At 44.6% G+C, this 22,218-nt stretch overlaps 1 protein-coding gene across 4 annotated transcripts in view; it reads left to right on the forward strand.

Annotated features, from left to right (window-relative positions):
* The window catches only part of fbxl17 (F-box and leucine-rich repeat protein 17), a 937,144-nt gene that overhangs the window by 366,373 nt on the left and 548,553 nt on the right, over positions 1-22,218 (forward strand). For all 4 annotated transcript variants that reach the window (XM_038805146.1, XM_038805144.1, XM_038805143.1 and 1 more), the window contains one exon: positions 9,261-9,391. In XM_038805146.1, coding sequence (XP_038661074.1) covers positions 9,261-9,391 — 131 coding nt within the window. The remainder of the gene's footprint in view (positions 1-9,260; positions 9,392-22,218) is intronic.

Here is a 22,218-nt window from a genome sequence, read left to right on the forward strand (position 1 = left end):
TACTTCAGGGGGTTTATCTATCTGTTGCCTGCATTTCAAAATTACTTCTCTTTTTTCATCCTTTATTTATTTATTTATTTATTCATTCATTCATTCATGGGCTATGGACTTGCTTGCAAGATGGGCATTTATTGTCCGTCCCTACTTGTCCTTGAACCACAGTTGCCCATGTGTTGTCGGTGTACTCCCACAGTGCCATTAGGAAGGGAATGCCAAGATTTTGACTCCCTGGCTATGAGGGAACAGCAATGTATTTCAATGTGGTACTTTTCTGGATATTCTAAAAAATTTATGGAGTTAGTAGGCATAGCAACAGGCTATCTAACAAAAAATCTGTTTTCTCTCTCTTATTTGGAAAAACACATCCAACAGTCTCCAGAAGTTCGGGATCCAGGTAATGGCCACAGAGATTATGCACTGAGGGATTCCTGTGGTGCATTGTGTACCCTTTTACCTATATCGCTATCTGGCAGAAGTTAACAAATGGCACCCAACATGATCTAAGTTAAAAGATGACCTCAGCTAAAGAGATGGACGGGAAGCGTAACACCTTGGGTTCATGTCCTCTGGCCATTGGCCAGAAGTACTCAAACAAGTGATTAACAGAGGGGAAACAATCATCCCCCAGAAATATGAGGGGCAGTACTTTGCTAAGCAGAAGGCTGGCAAAGAGCGTCCTAAAACTTCCAACTAGAAAGAAAAATGCTGTTTCTAGCAAACAGTCAAGAGACACGCACTTAACACTGTCCCATCCTTCACAGATCATGGGCGGACTTTTGAGAGAGGATAAGCCAATACCGCCCATTGCTTCCGCACGGATCCAGCGCTGGGCTTTGTTGCTAGCTGCATACGAGTATTCTCTGGAGCACAAACCAGGAACCCAGATAGGGAATGCCGACGCAATAGCCGACTGCCTTTATCGACTGGCCCCATGTCGACCCCCACGACCGGTGAGGTGGTTGCAACCCTAAATTTTATGGACACCTTGCCTATTACGGCATCACAGATCCGTGAGTGGACCCAGACGGAGCCAGTCCTGTCAAAGGTTCGGCACGTAGTCCTGTATGGTGGGCAGCATAGACAGCTCCCAGGCGAGTTGCGGGCATTTTCCTCCAAGCTGCCCGAATTCAGCGTGGAAGACGGCATCCTTTTGTGGGGGACGCGTGTGATTGTCCCGGAAAAAGGACAGGAGCTGATACTGAGAGACTTGCACAATGGGCATCCAGGTGTGACCAAAATGAAAATGTTGGCCCGGAGTTATGTCTGGTGGCCAGGCCTAGAAACCAACATTGAGAAGGTGGCCCAAAACTGCTCCATTTGCCAGGAGCATCAGAAGCTTCCGCCAGCCGCGCCCTTACATCATTGGGAATGGCTTGGGCGTGCTTGCATGCGGATTTCGCTGGCCCTTTTCAAGGATCCACGTTCCTTCTATTAATCGACGTGCAGTCTCAATGACTACAGGTGCATAGGATGGGAGGCACAACATCTTGCGCAACAATCGAGAAGATGCGTTTGTCTTACAGCACGCATGGCCTCCCTGAGGTGCTGGTCACGGACAATGGCACTCCGTTCACAAGTGAGGAGTTTGCGAGGTTCATGAAGAACGGCAGGGACATGGTTTTTCTCGGCATTGGCCGATTCGGCAGTTTACGCCTGGTGACCCAGTGGTCGTTTGGAATTTTGCTGGTGGTGCCCAGTGGGTCCCTGGCATAATCTTTCGCCAAACGGGCCCTATCTCTTAGCAGGTGCAAACCCAGGGTCGTCTCCAGCGCAAACATGTAGACCATGTTCGGTCCAGAAGACTATCGCTTCCAAAGATTCCCCGCCCCAGGAGCTCATTTCTACAGCTACAAAGACCAGACACAATGGAAAGTATTCCTCACAATCTTCCTCTGGTGCCTCACTCAAAGCCTGCGCAGGTCTTGACAGAACCGTGTGGAGATAAAGACGCCGAGATGACGGAGGCAGCAGACTCTGTCTCCGAGATGGAGACACAAGACACCTCAGAGGGGGAATCCTCGGGCCCACGGCCGTGGATGTACAACCATTAGGCCGTTCATCACGGAAACGCTGGTCTCCATCTCGTTACACACCGCCCGATCCAGCGCCGCGTGCAAATGGTGTCGGGCCTGCGGCAAAACAAGTCCAACACCCTCCTTCGCCAGGGTCTTCAGTGGACTCCTTGGACTTTGGGGGGGGGGGGAGAGATGTTATAACCTGCCTACTTACCATTAGCTGGGGACAAATGACAATCCCACAATCCTATGGGAGTATGAGCTTCCCCAATGAGGGGGGCGGAGAAATCATTGGTAGACTTCTTGCATAAATAGAGTTGGCCAGTTTGGAACCAGAGAGAGAGAGGAGTGAGCAGCAAGGGACGTTGCTGCTGCTGTTGTATATATATGTTATTGTAAATAAATGTTATTTCTTTGTATCCTGAAAACTTGTGCTGGATTCTTCGTGGCCCTCACAAAACATATCTTATGGCCTTATGGACTGCCCAAGAACTAGTACATCCCAGTATGTCAGAATGGTGTTTGCTATCATCACCATCCCAATATTTTCCTTTCTGTTGTTAGCTATTATGGTTCATTAAAAATTTTAATGGATAGTATGGGCACGATTCTCCCCCAAAAATTGTAAGTTAATGAGGAGCTAAACTCCGAGATCGAGCCACCATTTCGAAACGGTGCCCCAATCTCTAATTGAGCTTGTGGGTCCCCTCCCCACCCCACCCATGGGCAATGTCACCCCCACACACATGGGCACTACCCCACGCCCCCCAATTGAGGACACCCAGCTATGGGGTGGCTGCCCCCCCCCCCCCCAAGCTCTCTTATAGTACCCCATTCCTTCCAGGCCACTCCACCTGTCACCCCCCCAACCTCCTGGAGGCCCCTACTTACCTGCCCTGCAGACCCCCACCCTTCGTATTCTTTCCCACTCCCTCCTTTCATCGGCATGGCCCCCCCATTGGGCCCTTACCCTTGGCAGTGCCACGCTGGCACCTAGGCAGTATTCCAGCTGGCTTGGCAGTGCCACCCGGGCATCTTGGCAGTGTCACTGTGCCAGCTAGTCAAAACCAAAGTGCTCATGTTCCAGGGGGAAGGCCAGGGGGCTACCCTGCACTGACCCTGATCCCCAGGGGCTTCCATTGGCCTGGGAGACCCATTGGTGCCGTTCCGCCTGGTCCATGTTCTTGTGGATCAGCATTGATCGGCGCTCGACTGCTGCCTGCCTGGGGAGGCCGGTGAATCGAGGGAGGCCGGTGTATCCCGGGTGAGGAGGCCTTGAGTAGGTTTACAACCTACTTCTGCGAGCGTCGTTCAGTTCCGTTCGCCGTCCGTTTCGGGTGGAGTTCCGAATTGGACGCCTCACAGGACTTGGATGAATCCCGCGAGGCGCGGAGGCTGCTGGGATGTCTGCGAGTGGGCTCTCCCGAGATTCTCCAGCCGCATTGTGCTCTCGCTCAAGGGCATCGTGGCTAGAGAATCGCGCCCAATGTCTTATAGACCTCCTTTTCGTCTAAGGTTATGCTACATTTGTAAGTAGCAGAATAAAGTCTCCAACCACAGTAGCTGTGTATTCAAAATCTATTACTGCATACTGAAAGAAAGCTGTTCTGTTTTAATGTGCTCTGCGGGTAAAGGGCTACAGTTGCTAAGCATCACAATTATTTAGCAAACCAATTTCCTGTAGGTAATTTTCTTTTGGTATAACAGGATAAATTATATGTTGTCAAGTACAAAATATCAATTTAAGCTGCACTTTTCAACGCTTTGCTGTGTGAAGCAGGAGAGCTTTTCTTGGCTTTGAAAAAGGAAATGCGATATTGGTCTGTCTAACTGTGCATATTTAAATATCGCTCGTCAGAGAACAGTTCTAGTCAGTTGGGGTCCTCTTGGAACATGCTGTGCAGTGCAATTTCCTTAAATGCTAAGTAAATTGCTGTTTTCTCCACCAAGGGATCAATGTGAAATGTTCATGTAAGTCTTTTTTTAATGGAGACTTAAGAGAATAAACATATTTACTCTTGGATCAGAGAATGATTAATCTGTTTCATCCTAGATTTAGTGTCATTGATTCGGCTTTAATAAATACTAATGGCTCATGCTCAACTGGCCTTATTTCAGCATTTTATTTGTCTACAAACTTGAAAACATACCAAAGCAAAAGGCTGTAAGAGCTGTGAAAATAGATTGTGTTCGACAGACAAAGAAGGTCAAGGCTTGAGGGAAGAGGAATCTGCTTTGGGTGGAGTTATTGAATATTTATAATAAAAGAAACACTAGTGTTGGCCAGGCACAGCAGGCCAGTCAATAGTCGAAGATGAGAAGGAATTAATATTTCAGATGTAGCCTGATGTATCATTCTCTTTCAAATACTGACTCACCTTATGTCTATTTACATCATTTTCTGCTTTTTAGTTCAGATTTCCAACATTCAGAGATTTTCTTTTTACTTCTGAGTATTGATCTCCCTCTCTCTCAATATGTCTTAGTGATTGTTTTTCAAGTGGCCTGAATAGTCCAGTCAAATACTCTTATCCTTATTAACACCACGTGTTATGGTCCCAGGTCCCCAAATTCCATTCTTCTTTGCCTGTAAATGTGAGTCTCATGAGTCATCCCCCATTCCACACAACATCTTGGTTATCACTTTATGTTCCCCAATCTTTATTTGTTCCCAATTTTGATTGATAATGTAATTCACAAATATTTGTCTCTAAATAATTTCAATCCTTTTTTTATTATCTTTATTGTCACAAGTAGGCTTACATTAACACTGCAATTAAGTTACTGTGAAAAACCCCTAGTCATCACATTCCGGCGCCTGTTCGTGTACACAGAGGGAGAATTCAGAATGTCCAAATTTTGTCTTTGATTATTTCTCCAAAAACTTTCCATCATTGAGGTTAAATTGACTGGCCTCCTCTTTCATAATGCCTTTGGCTGCAAGTTCTTCCTTGGCAAAGACAGATGCAAAGTATTGATTTAGTATCTCAGCCATGCTTTCTGTATTCATTCAATGATCTCCTTTTCTGTCTTGAATCAACCACCACCATCACCCAACATTTGCTATCTTTTTAGTATTCAGATGCTGGTAGAAGACTTTTGAATCCACTGTTATTCAAGCTGCCAGACTCTTCTTATACTCTGTCTGTCTCTGCCTTTCGGATTTAATTTTTCACTTTCCCTCTGAACTTTCCATATTTAATCTGTTTCCCATTTGGATTATCAACCTAGATGTAAACATCACCAACAATCTGGCCTGGTCCCACCCATGTCAACGCTATGACGAAGAAAGCACAAGAGCACCTTTACTTCCTCAGGAAAATAAGTACATTTGGCATGTTCACAATGACTCTTACCAATTTTTATGGGTGCACCATACAAAGCATCCTATCTGACTGCATCACAGCCTGGTATGTTAAATGCTCAGCCCAAGACATAAGAAAATACCGAAAGCCATGAATGCAGTCCAGTCCATCCCATCCATTGACCCTGTCTACACCTCATGCTGCCTTGTTAAGCAGGCAGAATAATCAAGACCCCTCCCATCTGGATTATTCTCTCTTCCAACCTCTTCCATCGGGCAGAGGATACAAAAGTTTGAGAACACACACAAACAGGTTCAAAAACAGTTTCTTCCCCGCTGTTACCAGACTCCTGAATAGCCCTCTTATAGACGGAACTGATCTTCCTGGGCATCTTTTCTACTGTGTAGCACTATAATCCATGTGCTTCACCCAATGTCTATGTGTTTACATTGTGTATTTATCGTACATCCTGTTTTTTATGTATGAGGCGATCTGCCTGGACTGTACACAGAACAATATTTTCACTGTAACTCGGTACACGTGACAATAAATCTAAATCTGTCCCATACCACATTTTCCTGTTTCATTTTACTTCCTACCTTTTCTCATAATCCCAGGAGTTTTGATTATGTTTGTCCTACCTGTCCCCCTCATGGGAATGCATCTCGATTATATCTAAAGCATCTCCTCTAACGGCACTTCATTGTTCCATTATAGTTTTTCTGCTAAATTGGAATCATTTCTGTCCCACTGAAGTTGGCACTCCTCAAATTTAGATTTTTTTCTTTAGATCGCTCCTTGCCCTTTTCCATGTCTCATATAAACCTTCTTATACTATGATCATTATTCTCTAAAAGACACATGATCCACTTGATCTATCTCATTTCCCAGAACAGATTCAATAATGCCTCCTTCCTCATCGGGTCAGAAACATACTGGTCAAGAAAACTCTCCAGAACACATTTCAGAAACTCTTCCCTCTTTACCTAGCTTACACTGTTATTATCATAGTCTATATGAGGATACTGAGGTGCCATTTTTTTATTTGTTCTCAGAATGTGAGCATCACTGGGAAGGGTAGCATTTATTGTCAAATAGTTTAGAATCCTAACAGTGCATAAAGAAGCCATTCGGCCCATCGAGTCTGCACCGACTGTCCTGAAGAGCACTCAGCCTAGGCCACCCCCACTCCCATCCCCGTTACCCCATGCATTGATCATGACCAATCCATCTAACCTGCACAACTTTGGACTGTGGGAGAAAACCAGAGAACCTGGAAGAAACTCACGCAGACAATGGGGAGAATGTGAGTACTGCACACAGGCAGTCACACAAGGCAGGGATCGAACCCAAGTCCCTGGTGCTGTGAGGCAACAGTGCTAACCACCCTGTCTAGACCAGTTTGCCCCTGAGAAGGTGGTGAACTGCCTTCTGGAACTGCTGCAGTCCGTATGATGTAGATGCACTCACTGTACTAACAGGGAGGCGAGGTTCCAGGATTTTGACCCAGCAACAGAGGAATAGTGAATGGCTCCAAATCAACACGGTGTATGACTTGGAAAGGACCTTGCAGGAAGTGGTCTCATGTGCATGCAGTCCTATTTTTTGATGGCAGAGATCACTGATTTGAAAGCTATTGTTAAAGGAAGCTTGGTAAGTTGCTGCAATGTATCTAAAAGATGGAATATGCTGCAGCAATGATGCTTCAGTGGTGGAGGGAGTGAATGTTTAAAATTAGGGATGAGGGCTGCTTTGTCCTGGATGACATTGAGCTTCTTGAGTGTTCTTGGAGTTGCACTCACCTGGGCAAGAGGAAATTATTCCATAACACTCCTGAATTATGCCTTGTAGATTTTGAATAGACTTTGGGGAGTCAGGAGATGAGTTGCTCGCCACATAATTCTGAACATCTGACCTATTTTTACAATTAGTCAAATGTTGCCTTGATGTCAGGGCATCTCATCTCTTTTGTCCATACTTGGACCAGGCTATCGTGAGGCCTGGAACTTAATTTCCTTGTGGAACCTAAACTGACTATTGAGCAGGTTGTTACTGAGTAAGTGCCACATGATCGCGCCATCGACAATACCTTCCATCACTTTGCTGGTGATTGAGAGTAGAATTATTGTTGGGGTAATTAGCCAGATTTGATTCGGACAGGAAATACTTGGGCAATTTTCCAAATTGTCAGATGGATGACAGTGTGGTGGCTGAACTGGAATAGCTCGGCTAGGAATGTGACTTGGTCTGGAGGACGTCTTCAGTACTACACCTGGAATGTTGTCAGAGACAATAGCTTATGCTGTATCTAGTGCTTTTAGATGTCTAATTATTACATGGAGTAAATCCAATTGGCAGATGTCAGGCATCTTTGATGTTGAGGACATCAGCAGGAGGCCAAGATGGATGATTTACTCTACATTTTTAGGTGAAGGTGGGTTACAAATGCTTCATCCTTGTCTTTTGCACTGATGTGCTAGGCTCCATCAGCATTGAGGATGGGGATCTTTGTGGAGCCGCCACCTGTGGTTATTTGCTTAATTGTTGACCATTATTGACGACTTGAGTATCCTTTTCTCATTGAAAACAAGAGGACAATATGACTATATCATAACATTAGTACAAGTTTATTTAATTTACTTTTATCCCTTCTTTTCTCTTCATTGCTCTCTCCACCTCAGAATATAATGTTGTAGTTCCCACATAGGTGAAATGCTACCATTTACAGATTGTGTCTGTTGTCATCAGGTGACCAGATTCCGCCCTTATAAAATAAATAACTACAGTGTACAGAATGTAAATCCCACTTTACATCTAAAACTTATTTTGATCAAGAAGAAGATCAACTGCAGAAAACATGAATTTAAGTAGTAAACCCATCACTACAGACCAGTCAAGTTTAACATCAGTGATAGGAAAGGTTATAATAATCTGGGACAAAACTAACAGTCACTTGAACAAACTAAGGAAAGTCTTGTGAAGGAACAAGGGGACATGCTGAAAGTGGGATGAAGTGCCAAAGCTGGAAGAGGACAAGGTGTGATTTGTTGATAAGAACCACACCCCACCATGGCAATGGTCTGGGTGAGGCAAGGAGTGAAAAATACAGCCAGATGGAGAGGATGCAATTCGGGGAAAGATGCGATCATCCCTTCGCCAGGTTTCCATCAAGATCACGATATTGACACAATCATACAGAATAAGCTCATGGATTCAAGAAGCTTGTTCATGAGTGAATGGACATTCTGGAGGGAGATGTGAAGAGATGTACAAATAGCTGAACTGGCAGAGTCCATAGGACCAACAATGGGAGGGGCAAGTTGAATGGAGTGGAGGTTGGCCAAGTTTGCAAGGGAGTGGGATGGGGTAGTTGAAATTACTGCTTGTAAGGAGGCAGTGATTCATACCTCAATGGGCCTCTCAGAGAATGCTGAGAGGCAGAGCGCGATTCTGCAGTCTTATCTAAGAGAGAATTGGGTCTGAGCTGTCGGCAGGAGGGGAGGAAGCTTGCTGAGCACTGAAGGTTTGGGGAAGGGCCTAGAGAAGGTAGAGGACTGAGAGGGGAGTGCTGAAAAGATGCATGATGGCAAGAAAGAGCTGTTGACTTTATTAAACACCCATTTATGACATCAGTAAATGGGAGCTTAGAAATACATATTATATTGTATTTATAACACAGAAATGGGCTATTTAGCCCAGCTGGTCTGTGCTGTTGTTGATGATCCACACAAGTTACCTTCTAATTTACTTCATCTAACCCTATTCTACTTTCTTTCCTCCTCAAATACTCTTCAGATGCACCAAGCTGTTTGCCTCAGTTGTTGCATGAAAAAATGTCATGTAAATCCTTTGAGATTACCTGATACAGTTACTTTATTATGTTTTACAAAATGAGTCTGTAGTGATGTGTTTTCATCATTATTTTCTTTTCCTTCCTAAGCTGAAGGAGCTCGCCAGTTTGGACCTGCGCCACATAACTGAACTGAATAACGAAACCGTAATGGAGGTGGTGAAGAGATGCAAAAACCTAAGCTCACTGAATCTATGTTTGAACTGGAGCATTAATGACAGGTACAACTGTACTATTTAGTGCGTGCATTAGTTTAATATAAAAAATGCAAACTCCAACAAAAAAAGTAACAATTTTTATTGTTTTGCCACATATTTAGGCATTACCCTCTGCAGCCAAATGAATTCTCATGCCATTCCAATAGTTTCCTTTCCAAAGTCACAGTGTGAGCATCTGCATTTAAAAAATAGTCTTGAGTATTTGATGAATCAATCATTTATAATTTTTAATTCACAAAGTCGTTGTCAAAAGAAATATTTGCTAGATCATGAGTGAAAGCGACACATCAACTGCTTCAAATTAGCTGAGATTATTAAGTAAATTCCGTATCATTTATTTTTTCTACTGGCTGTAATGGCTTGCATTTTGAATTAATTTGGATGTTTATTGCACAAAGTTATGTGAACCATTTGATTTTTGTGAGATTGCATTATGTATGAGTTATTTTGCTGGCGGTCTGTGAAATAACCAGGAAATACTTTCATTGGTTTATAAATACTGTGGGGGTGAAATTGATCGCCTTTATTTTCCAGCGAAGCATCCATAGTTGATAAATTTTTATGTGCTGCTTTCATTAATTTACCCATCCTTTAAAAAATGAGACCTGGTTTGTTCAAATAGATTTCCAACTAAGCATGCTCACCTTTCATCTGATTTTGAGGCATTCTGTAATTGCTCTTTCAGTAGTTCTTGACTTTCATCCCTCAGGTACACAGGACTTTTTGAAAGGATATTTTGTAGATTTATACATATAAAACAGCAACTTAAAAAACCTTGAAAAAGGAACTGTGAAAATATGCTTCAAGGCGGTAATCAGGGTAATGTAACAGGTTATATGCTTCCAACTCGGATCATGGTTCAGGTCTAGCTCAGATGAATAGGATAAACATTTCTCTTCCACTCATGATGACTTCATCCTGGGCTAAAGTTTGGGAACAGAAGTGTCCATTTTCAAGTGTCCATTCTTTCTGTGCGTATATTTCTGTACAAAATATTTGGTGAGAAGCAGATGGAATGAGAACACTGGAGTTATTCTCATTTAGCACACAAATTCCTCATGCGAGGATTCACATGTTAACAGTAAGGAGCAATGATCGTAGCTCATTTTCCCCTCCCTAGCTCATTGAGACGAAAGCCAGTTAAAGCATTTAGACTGCCATCTTGACTACCATCCACTAACTTCACAGAGACTGGTACTGACCTATTCGTTATGGCTCAGCTGTTAACTGACTACATTTGCCGAGCTCGTGAAGGTGGTGTTGCTTGATGTAAGGTGTTGGGCATAGTTCAGTCTGTCTTATTAAGATATTTGTAGTCTTAGCTGGGTCAGCAATAAGCATATATTACCTATTAGAAACTGTATACAAAGGGACAGTCAAGGTCCAATCGAGGAACTGTCTCCATGTTAGCTTCTACACACGGGTCTGCCCAACATATCACTGGCCCCTAGGTGTGGGTCATGTGTTCTCTTGTATCATTGATATACAGTGGTACTGTACTCAGTCCCATATTCATTCTTTATGTTCCAGACCCTCATACTGCACAGCTAATTTTAAAGGCCTTGTGTGAAAGGAGTTGTGTGCTTTCCATCAAGTTCCTCGCATGAAAAATTGATGGTCAAAAACACAGAGTTAAATCATAATGGTTCAATACATTACTTGAGCGAGTGAAATGTGGTGAAATCAGCCTAATTGGGGGACGACTCATGTTCTGTTTGTTGGGGGCTAAGAGCCCATAATGTTGATGGGGATGGAGGAAGAACCCCCAATGCTTGTTGGGGAAGGGGGGCTTGCGGGCGTTTATTTTCTGTGATGATCGACAGTCCATTATAAAGGGCACCCTGATCTCTGTGGCACCGGTCAGCCTTATTAGAGTTAATTTTAGGGACGCTAACATTCTGTGCTTCTTTTGCATCTTTCTGGCTCTTTTGTAGTCTGTAGCTCCACTATAATTTTTTTGTAGAATTTTGATACATAAACAGTGAAAAGCGCTGCTTTAAAAATAGTTTAAAATTTCTGAAGCTTTAATACTGCAACCATATGGCGGAATAGTTCCAAATTTTTTCCAGAGTGACAGGCTGTAACTGAAACCCGGCCTGTAACTCTCCAGCTACACAGCCATGTTTTTACTACAGATTTTGAGCCACTCTGGGGAAAAGAAAATTCAGAGGGTGTGGTTTATGCAATCATGGCGGGGGGTTCTAAACCTGTTGGACGTCACATCAGTGAGGTTTGATTATTCAGTCAGGGGGAATCATATGATGGGGGTGGGAGCTCAGGAATGAGATTAAAATTCATGTAAATCTATTAAAATGAGGCTCTGGTCCTTTGTGGACGTGAACCTCATTGCGCCACTGGTGAGGGGCATGGAAAATCAGGAAACGAGATATCGCCAGTGCGGATCTCGTTTCCCGATTCCCGTGATATTTGGCGCTGCATTGTCATTCTCGCTTACAGCGAATGTGGTACAAAGCGTGCAAACTATGACAAATATACATGTTTCCCAGGATACACTGCACATTGCTATAAATGCCCTCCTGATGGTGAAAATTGAAGTGCGATGGATTTTTAAACTAGGAGGACTACATTTATGGGCAATTGGGGGAAATTTATATATTTCAATCACAAATTCTTTCAACGTAATTTGTTTCAGTAAGTTATGAGGATGTTTTTAATTGTATAGTGAGTGAAAAATGTTTTGTTTTCGCAGAAGATACATCTTTAGCTAATATTGCAGTTATTATATAAAATTAGAATCCATTATCTGAAAGAGGCCGTATTTCCTACACTATCTGATGAAAGATTTTAGTAATGGTGGAAGTGTTGGAGGGAATTTTGCAGGATGAGAGGAAGTATATTGCAGCAGAGAAAGATTATTTCAGATTCCGGGGAGGTGGTGGCGTAGTCGTGTGGTCACTTGACTAGTAATCCAGACTCTCAGCGTAATTGTGAAATTTGAATTTACTAAGAATCTGGAATTAATGATGACTATGAAACCATTGTCGTAAAAAATCATCTGGTCCATTAATGTCCATTAGGGCAGGAGATTTGCCTGCATGTGACTCCAGACCCACAGCAATGCAGTTGACTTAGATGCCCTCTGATATGGAGGATAGTTAGGGAAGGATAGGTGACCAATGCTGGCCCAACCAGCAACGCCCACAACCTGTGAATGAATTTTTAAAGTCCTGATGGGACTTTTGACTCAAACTGATTATTTTCAGTCTGTGTAGTAATAGATCTGCAGATTTTCAGCTGCACCCGGAACAGAGCAACAATGTAATTCACTATCGAGATGTTAGAGAAGAACCTTCTGCACGTTCCATGCTTCGCCTAATCTTGGCAGAAGTTGCAAGTTGCAAATTTTTAAAAATTCAGTCACAGGATATGAGCATCACAAGTAAGGCCAGCATTTATCGCCCATCCCCTTGAGAAGTTGGTTGTGAGCTGCCTTCTTGCAGTCCATGTGGTGAAGATATTCCCGCATTGCTGCTTAGGTAGGGGGTTCCAGAACTTTGACGCAGCAACAGTGAAGGAACAGTGATATATTTCCAAGTCCGGATGGTGGGTTATTTGGAGGGGAGCACCTCTTTTTCCCTCTCGTATTGCAGAATCACTGTGGTTAATGTAATTCTTGAACACAGTTTCTGAGTAGGTAATTTGATTACTCATGTTGTAATAACTTCGACAAAACTAACGGGGATGACCCAAATGATCTCCCTCTGGGACTCATGGAATATCAGCTCCCCCTCTGAGCGACGGGCCCCGAGCAGCTGGTCTCAGTACTTAAACGCCAGGCCAGATTGGGACTGGCATGATCGGTAGCCCTGGTTGGGACCTATGTGCTGGGTGCCGCGTAGTAGCCTTTACTTTTGTAAACCTTCATTTGTGTAACCTTCTCGGGACTCCTGAAGATTTTATACTGCCGGTGAGGAAAAACTAAGGCAGCAATTCTGGGCGTCCAGACTGCATTTGATCTCCTCAGCACTTGAAATAAAAATTCTACTTTTTGGAGTCTTGAGGCTTTTGACACAGGTGTGCAAGATTGGGCCCAGTATGGCAGAACGGATGCAGCATTTCTTTCAGGCAAATACAATTATAGGAGATAATCGAGAAAAGGTAATACTCATGAATAACTGCAGAGCCTTGACCTTTAGTCTGATCAAGAGCCTTAGCTCCCCAGCGGCCCGAGATTCAAAGACCTCTGATGAGCTGGTAGCACTTGTTGCAGACCATTACGACCCAAAACCGTCGGTGATAGTGCAGAGGTACCGGATCAACACGGTCAGGCGAACCCCAGGGGAGTCAGTCACAGGATTCCTGACCTGCCTACGCAAGCTGGCCGAGCATTGCAACTACGGGCCATCCCTTCCAGAGATGTTGCGAGGCTGCCCTTTTTGTGGCATAAACAACATGACGACCCACTGTAAATTGCTGGCAGAACCTTCTTTGGACTTGAAAAAGGCCATAGACTTATCCCTCTCGCATGAAAACACGGAAAAAGGAGTCCAGGATCTCCAGGGCCCCATGGATATAGATGTACATAGCATTGGCTGTGCCACATTCTGGTGAATAAAGCCCCCCAAGAATAGAGCCAATGGGACCCAATTGCAACCTTAGTAATGTCGTGGTCAGACTCACTGGCCATGAGCTACAGCAGCCTGACGAGACATCTCTCCTGAGCTTCAGAAGGCAGACTCACAACGGTGCTGAACTTGTGGTGGCAGGAACTATGGGGGCCAGGAATGCCAGAAACATCAGCGAGCGTGTCGTCTTTGTCAGGTGACATGTCTACCCAAAGCCAGGGCTTTACACTTAGTACAACCTGATGAGAAATATTGCATACAGCTAAATTGCATCATGGTACCAGAAGTAGCCCCCATCAATTCGCGGAGTGGACAGCACCAATAGTCCTCGTGATGAAGCCAGACAAGATCGTCCGCTTGTGCGGCAATTATAAAATGGTGGTGGACAAGGTGTCCCTGCTGGATGGGTACCCAATATTGTGCGTGGAGGACCTTTTACGCGAAGTTGGCTGAGGGGGTGGGGGGGGGGGGGTCATTCTTTCTCCAAGTTGGATATGAGCCACACATACCTCCAATTGGAGTTGGATGCAACCAGGACATGTGTGACCATCAATACCCACAGGAATTGTATGAATACACCAGGCTCCCTTTTGGAGTGTCGTCCGCCTGTGCAATCTTGCAGCGGGTTATGGAGTGCATTCTTCAAGGGCTCCCAAGGGTGGTAGTCTACTTGGCAACATTATGATTACTGAAGACACCGAGAAGGAACACCTAGACAATTTAGATGAAGTCCTGTGTCGTTGCTCGGAGGCAGTTGTCTGCCTGAAAAGGGCAAGTGCATCTTCCAGGCGAGAGAGGTCATGGGTGGGACTCTCCGACCCTGTGCAGTACAGAGAATCGGCGCCAGCATGGTTGGCATGCCCCGGTCGCGGGCTACTCTACGCAGCTGGCTTGCCGATTCTCTGGCCCAGATGGGCCGATTGGCCGTTGGAAAAGAGCTGAGTCCCACCGGCACCGTTCTAACCTGCTCTGGGCCGGCTGGACCTCAGTGTGTAAGGGTTGGATGGCAGCCTGAGGGGGGGGGGGGGCTCGGATATGGCCTGGCCCACGATTGGGACCCACTTATCGGCGGGCCGGCCTCTATGGCTGGGGGCCTCCTTTCCTACGTGCCGGCCCCTGTAGCCCTGTGCCATGTTGCGTCGGGGCCGGCGCATTGAAGGAGGCCATTGCGCATGCGCGCATTTGTGCCTGTGCCACTGTACATGTCCTCGTTGGCGCCGGCGCAAATGCGCATGCGCGGATTCCACAGCGCCCAGTTTGCGCTGGGATCTGCAGCTGGAGCGCCGCGAACCGCTCCAGCGCCATGTAGGGGCCAGAATTAGACGTGGGAGCGGTCCGTTTACGCCGTCGTAAAACGCAACGGCGATTACGACGGCGTGGACACTCTGCCGCCGGATTGGAGAATCCTGCCCCATGTATCTGGTGTACTGGGGTAGATAAGGATGGTTTACACCCGATGGAAAAGAAGGTTCGAGCTATCAAGCGGGCCTCCACGTCAGAGAACACAATGGAGCTAAGGTAATTCCTAGGGCTTATGAATTATTATGCAAAGTTCACTCCACATCGGGTGACCGTACTGGCACCGTTAAATGCACTCTTAAATAAGAATCAGAAATGGGCATGGAAGGCACAACAAGAGGAAGCATTTGCCAAACTAAAATGACAACTGTTGTCCTCTGAGCTCCGAACACATTATGACCCCTCTACACCACTGATAATCCAGTGCAATGCCTCCCAAATGGCATTGGGGCGATGTTGTTCCATCTGATGGATGACGGGACAGAGAGGCCGACAGACTATTCATTGAGAACTTTGGCTGATGCAGAGCGCAGGTACCCACAGTTGAAAAGAAAGGACTGCCTATGATTTTTGCTGTCAGAAACTTACATCACTACCTCTGTGGTTGACACTTTGCAATCATCACGGACCTTTATTTGCCTTTTCAAAGAAGCCAACGTGATACCACTGATAACGTTGGCTCGGATCCAGTGATGGGCATTATTGTTAGCATCATATGAGTATACCGTTGAATATTTCCCAAACACCGAGATTGTGCACATGGTTGCCCTTAGCCAACTCTCATTGCTGACCCCCCTCCCCCCACCCCCAATCCCCGTCAGTAGCGGATGACGCTGTGTTGCCGTTACATTTTATGGACACGTTGCCTGTCACAGCCTTGCAAATACATTTGTGGATGCAAAATGATCTGACGTTGGCAAAGTTGCGCTACGTTGTCCTACATGGGGGACTACAGGGAAAATTGCCTGAAGAATTGCGGGTTTTCACAACTAAACTACAGGAATTTAGTGTTGAAGTCTGCATTCTCCTGTTGGGAGCCTGAGTACTAGTTCTGAGGCCAGGCAGGAAAGCCATCCTACAGGACCTGCAGAACGAACATCCGGGGGTGTCCAAAATGAAGATGCTCACCAGGGCTACATGTGGTGGCCAGAAGCCGATGATGACATTGAGATGTTTGTGCAGCAGTGTACAGCGTGCCAAGAGCATCAAAAGAATCTATCATCAGGCTCACTCCACCCCTGTGAGTGGCTAGGCCGGCCATGGGTGCAGTTATATGCTGACTTTGCCGGGCCCACTTGAAATGGATGGATGTCTGCCAGATTCTGACCAGAGAAGTTACGGCAGTCGTTTAGTGTCCATGACATCCCGGAGGTGCTCATCACCGAGATTGACTCTCCTTTCACTAGTGAGGAATTCTCAAAGTTCATGCAGGCAAATGGAGTGAAACACATTCGAACGGCTCTGCACCACCCATCTTCAAACTTCTTTGCTAAGCAGGTCGAACAGATTTTCAAGAAGGGCATGAAGAAACAAGCCACAGGGTCATTTGACACTGTGTACATCCGGAATTTTGGGGACGGTGCCCATTGGATGCCGGAGACTGTCGTAGAGAAGACAGGACTAGTCTCTTACACGGTCAAAACCAGGGAGCGGACGGTATGCAAACATGTGGACCATCTCAAAGGCAGGGAACATGCACCTGAGCTAGCTCTGCCAGATGAGTCAGTCCCTCGTCCCTCTTGCCCATCATCCATGAGCTAGGGAGCAATACTTCCCTAAGTCCAGAACACGGTCTGCATGAGATGGAAGATTCTGGTTCAGACATGGGGTCGGAATCATCCATAATCTCGGATGACAGTTTGGTCAGGGAGAGACTGTCGACAGGCCCTCCCCAGACGATTGGTGTGGACGCGACGCTTCCTGACGTGTTACACATTCCCCGGGAGCCCCACAGCCATTGAAAGCCCATCCGCGGGCAGAGCGGCGAAGGAGACCTCCTCCAACGACAGAGGATGGAGGACTTGGGGGGGGGGGGGGGGGGGGGGGGGGGGGGGGGGAGATGTAATAACCTTCACGAGACCAATGAGGATGACCCATTAATCAACCCATGGGGGCTCGTGGAATGGACTGAGGGGTGGGGGCCCAGCAGTTGGGACTCATGAATCTAATAAATGCCAGCCCAGATTGGGACCGGCATAATCGGTGGTCCCCACTGGGACCTATGTATTGTATGCCACATTGCGGCCTTTACTTTTGTTTTCCAAATAAACCTTTGTTTGTGTAACCTTCTAGGGACTCCTGAGCTTTTATATATGTGAAATGCAGAAGTAATTTCATTCAGCTGAAAAGGGCATTTAGGGCAGTGGGGATGTGTGTTACATGGAACGGCAGTCAGTCAGGTTTGATTCCTGTTCAAATGGAGCTAGATTATTCCATCTAGTGTGTTATGGGTACTCTAGTTTGCGTCACTGATTTCAGGTTCAGAAAAAACAGGCAGTTGAAAAGTCTGACAATGACCACATTCAGATAAGTATTGGTGAAATTATATAAAAAGCAAAAAGAAAATCTTTAAATACTGGAAATTAGTATTAAAAACAATGGATGCTGTAAATGTGCAGAACTGACATCCCAGCAAATTAGCAAGGAACAGGAAGAAACTGTTAAATTAAAGCCCCATGTCACTACTGTAGATATTTCTATATAATCGTACAGTAATAACCACCAAACTTCAAAATTAGTAACAGATTTCTTTTTAGGTGTCCTGGCTGCAATTAGCTGCATCCTGACATTGTAATTTAGCCCTTGTATCCTTGCATGGGGTGTCCTGCTGGAAAAATAATTCAGGAGCATTCAAGTCTTGCACCAGCTTTTCCTCTTTCTCCAGCATTTAAATATCTCCAGGCAGCAACAGAATGGCTTTCTGCCACCCTCCAGTTTTGATCCTTTTAAAATATTACAACTTTTATAGCCACATAGGGATGAATGCAAACATTATGTGTGCAAAGTATCCATTTGTCTGTCACAGTGCTGTCATTTCCAAACTCTCATAGAATAGTCATATTTCTCAGCAATGTACATTCGGTGAGTGATTCTGTCAGAGCATAATCGGCTTTATATTTTGAATGTCACATCGTACTGGAGTTTGGGAGGTGTGACAGAAAAATATGGTCTGATTATTTTCACTTGGGAATTAAACTCAAAAGATTATCTCCAACAGCAAAGGTATAAACTGCCATTTTTCCTCTCCTCCGAACAGCTCCAGTGCATAGAACAGGGTCTGTCATTATTTTTGGAACCATTAAATCATTCATTATTCTTTTATATTACTCCACTAACCTTTTTAAATATTACCCATATGTCCTATTAAACATGCAGAAGTACACAGTTAACTGCACACATCTGTTGTGGCTGGTGATGTGTCTGTTACCATTTTAACGTGGCGGCAGCGAGAAATTGCAGATTTTGCACCAAATAGGGTTAGTTTTGACACTTTCTAACTTTCACATTGGAACGTGTGGCATTTTCTACATTTGAAAACCTTGGTTGAAAAGAATTATAAACACAGAACAATTATGGACTTTGCTCGAGGTGCCTTAACTTCCCATAATATGCACTGCAATACTATGATTTCAATTGCAGCCTTTTCCTTTTTGCAGTGAATTAATGTCTGGTTGCTGAGTTAACATCACTAAACCTTGCACAAGAATTCACAGTAACGCTAATTTCATGATTTGTCTTTAAAGAGCTACCAACTTCTCCCTTAAAACCAATGACTTTTTGTCATTTAGTTTATGTTGGAAGTTATTGAACAAGGTAAAAGTGAATTAAAATAAATAAATCTTCTGTTTTAAAATGAGGTAAAATGGAATAGCCTAATTTAACCAGAATAAGTGCATCACTATTTAAGGTTCTAAGTACCAGATTCTGAGATGAGTAACAAAATACATTTGAGGTGGTTTGATCCAAAGTTACATATTATTTTGGTAAGATATAGAAGCCTAACTTTGTGATATTTAATGATGGTGTAATCATGTGATAGGAAATAATTGTCATCACAAATAATTGAGCAAGGTGGATACTCAGTGAGACTTTGGTTTCCTCGTGCATGAATCACTGAAAGTAAGTGCGCAGGTACAGCAGGCTGTAAAAAACGCAAATGGTATGTTGGCCTTCATAGCGAGAGGATTTGAGTATAGGAATAGGAATATTTTACTCCCAAGTGTATAGGGCTTTAGTGAGGCCACACTTGGAGTATTGTGTGCAGTTTTGGTGTCCTTATCTGAGGAAGGATGTGCTTGCTATGGTGGGTGTGCAGCGAGGGTTTACCAGGCTGATTCCTGGCATAGTGGGACTGTCATATGAGGAGCGACTAATTGGGTTAGGATTACATTCATTGGAGTTTAGAAGAGTGAGAAGGGATTTCATAGAAACTTATAAAAATCTATCAGGATTAGATAGGGTAGATTCAGAAATAAAAATCTACCAGGATTAGACAGGGTAGATTCAGAAATAATGTTCCCGATGGTGGGAGTGTCCAGAACTAGGGGTCATAGTTTGAAGATAAGGGGTAAACCTTTTAGGACTGAGGTGAGGAGATAGTTCTTCACCCAGAGAGTGGTGACTGTGGAATTCACTACCACAGAAAGTGGTTGAGGCCAAAACATTGTGTGATTTCAAGAAAGAAGTAGATATAGTTCTTGGGGTTAAAGGGATCAAGGAATATGGGGGGAAGGCGGGATCAGGATATTGAATTTGATGATCAGCCATGGTCATGCTGAATGGCGGAGCAGGCTGGTAGGACCTCCTTCTATTTTCTAGGTAATTGTCATTAATTTCAAAATACTTTACAATTTCAACCTGAGTTTCTAAAGGTATGACAAGTCATATAGAGTTCCAATCAGCATAATCACTGACTAAGTTGTACTTGTAATCTGCAAAATGGCATAATATTTCCATTACATATGCATGAGGAGTTAAATATACTTGAGTGGATGCACAACTTAAGTTTGATAGTGGGATGGACACAAGTTTATGTTCCGATTTCAACAAATATAATGTTTTACAGTGGTAACACTGTGGCATACTTGGTCTAAAGAATTGCTTGCATCTTCCAAGGAGCGGCAATCACTGTTGGATTGTAACGCCGCTCCTCCTGAAATGAAATGAAAATCACTTATTGTCACGAGTAGGCTTCAATGAAGTTACTGTGAAAAGCTCCTAGTCGCCATATTCCGGCGCCTGTCCGGGGAGGCTGGTATGGGAATCGAACCGTGCTCCTGGCCTGCTTGGTCTGCTTTAAAAGCCAGCGATTTAGCCCAGTGAGCTAAACCAGCCCCTGGACCAGCCCCTTTGCTGTGCCATGTCAGCTCTGCAATCCTGGCTTCTAAGAAATGTGGCGACTGCCTCCAATACAACTGCTTCCTCATGACGCTGGATCGCCGGGGGAACACAAGCCACATATTGCTTTTATATCACTTTTATATTCTGATAAGTGTTCACCAACACACTAAAAAGATGGGACATTGGCTTGTAATGCAGAGCAAGACCAGCAGCGCGGGTTCATTTCCCATACCAGCCTCCCTGAACAGGTGCCGGAATGTGGCGACTAGGGGCTTTTCACAATAACTTAATTGAAGCCTACCAGTGACAATAAGTGATTATTATTATTATTATTTAAACAGCGATTCAACGTTACTATTATGAGTGCATGAGTGAATGGGTGAATGTAAAGGTAGTGTTAGGACACCGGACCAGACCCCAATTTTTGTTAGGACACCGGACGAGAACCCCAAACAGTTTTTTTTGTAATTTGTAAAATTTAAAAAAAAAATGTAATAAAGGGGGTGGTTTAGCTCACTAAGCTTAAATGTTAAATGCAAGGGTACCCCAGATTCCTGGCTTGAGTCACTGTCTGTGTGGAGTCTGCACGTTCTCCCCATGTGTGCGTGGGCTTCCTCCGGGTGCTCCGGTTTCCTCCCAGAGTCCAAAGATGTGCAGGTTAGGTGGATTGGCCATGCTAAATTGCCCTTTGTGTCCAAAATTGCCCTTAGTGTTGGGTGGGGTACTGGGTTATGGGGATATGGTGGAGGTGTGGGCTTGGGTGGGGTGCTCTTTCCAGGAGCCGGTGCGGACTCGATGGACCGAATGGCCTCCTTCTGCACTGTAAATTCTGTGATAACCCAGAAGGATATTTGGTATACTGTGAGAAAAGATGTGCAAACCAGGGAGGGATAGTCCAGTTTTATAATCAATTAATAAAGAATATTTATTAACTGAAAAGAAAAACACACAAGAAGGACTTTAATACACTACAACAGTACAATTATACTGATGGCTATACACACACGGTGTTATATGAGGTTACCACTTTGTTCTCAACTACCTACGTTTTCTGAACTTTGTGACATCAACAGCTGTTCTGTTGTTCCCAAACAACATCATCCAATATTATATAACTCCATGCGCTGAATCCAATAATTACCACATACAGGTTATTTGTCCACATTTGGGAAAATAAGTCTACTTTCAGTGAAGAGTAATCTTGTAGGTTCCGTTTCGGGATTTTAACTATAACTTGCTTTCGGGGAGACTGATCTCTGCAGCTGGGTGTGGCTATGATGGTAGCTGTTGCTACTGTGTCTCTTTCTCCATGTATTGTGCCAATTTCATTATCCCTCCACTTTGAAGTTACCTCTCCTGTGCTCCATTGTTGGGCAGCACGGTAGCATAGTGGTTAGCACTATGGCTTCACAGCGCCAGGGCCCCAGGTTCGATTTCTGGCTTGGGTCACTGTCTATGCGGAGTCTGCACGTTCTCCCCGTGTGTGCGTGGGTTTCCTCCGGGTGCTCTGGTTTCCTCCCACAATTCCCGAATGATGTGCTATTAGGTAATTTAGACATTCTGAATTCTCCCTAAGTGTACCCGAACAGGCGCCGGAATGTGGCG

This window comes from Scyliorhinus canicula, chromosome 8, assembly GCF_902713615.1.
Source record: "Scyliorhinus canicula chromosome 8, sScyCan1.1, whole genome shotgun sequence".
Lineage (NCBI taxonomy): Eukaryota > Metazoa > Chordata > Chondrichthyes > Carcharhiniformes > Scyliorhinidae > Scyliorhinus > Scyliorhinus canicula.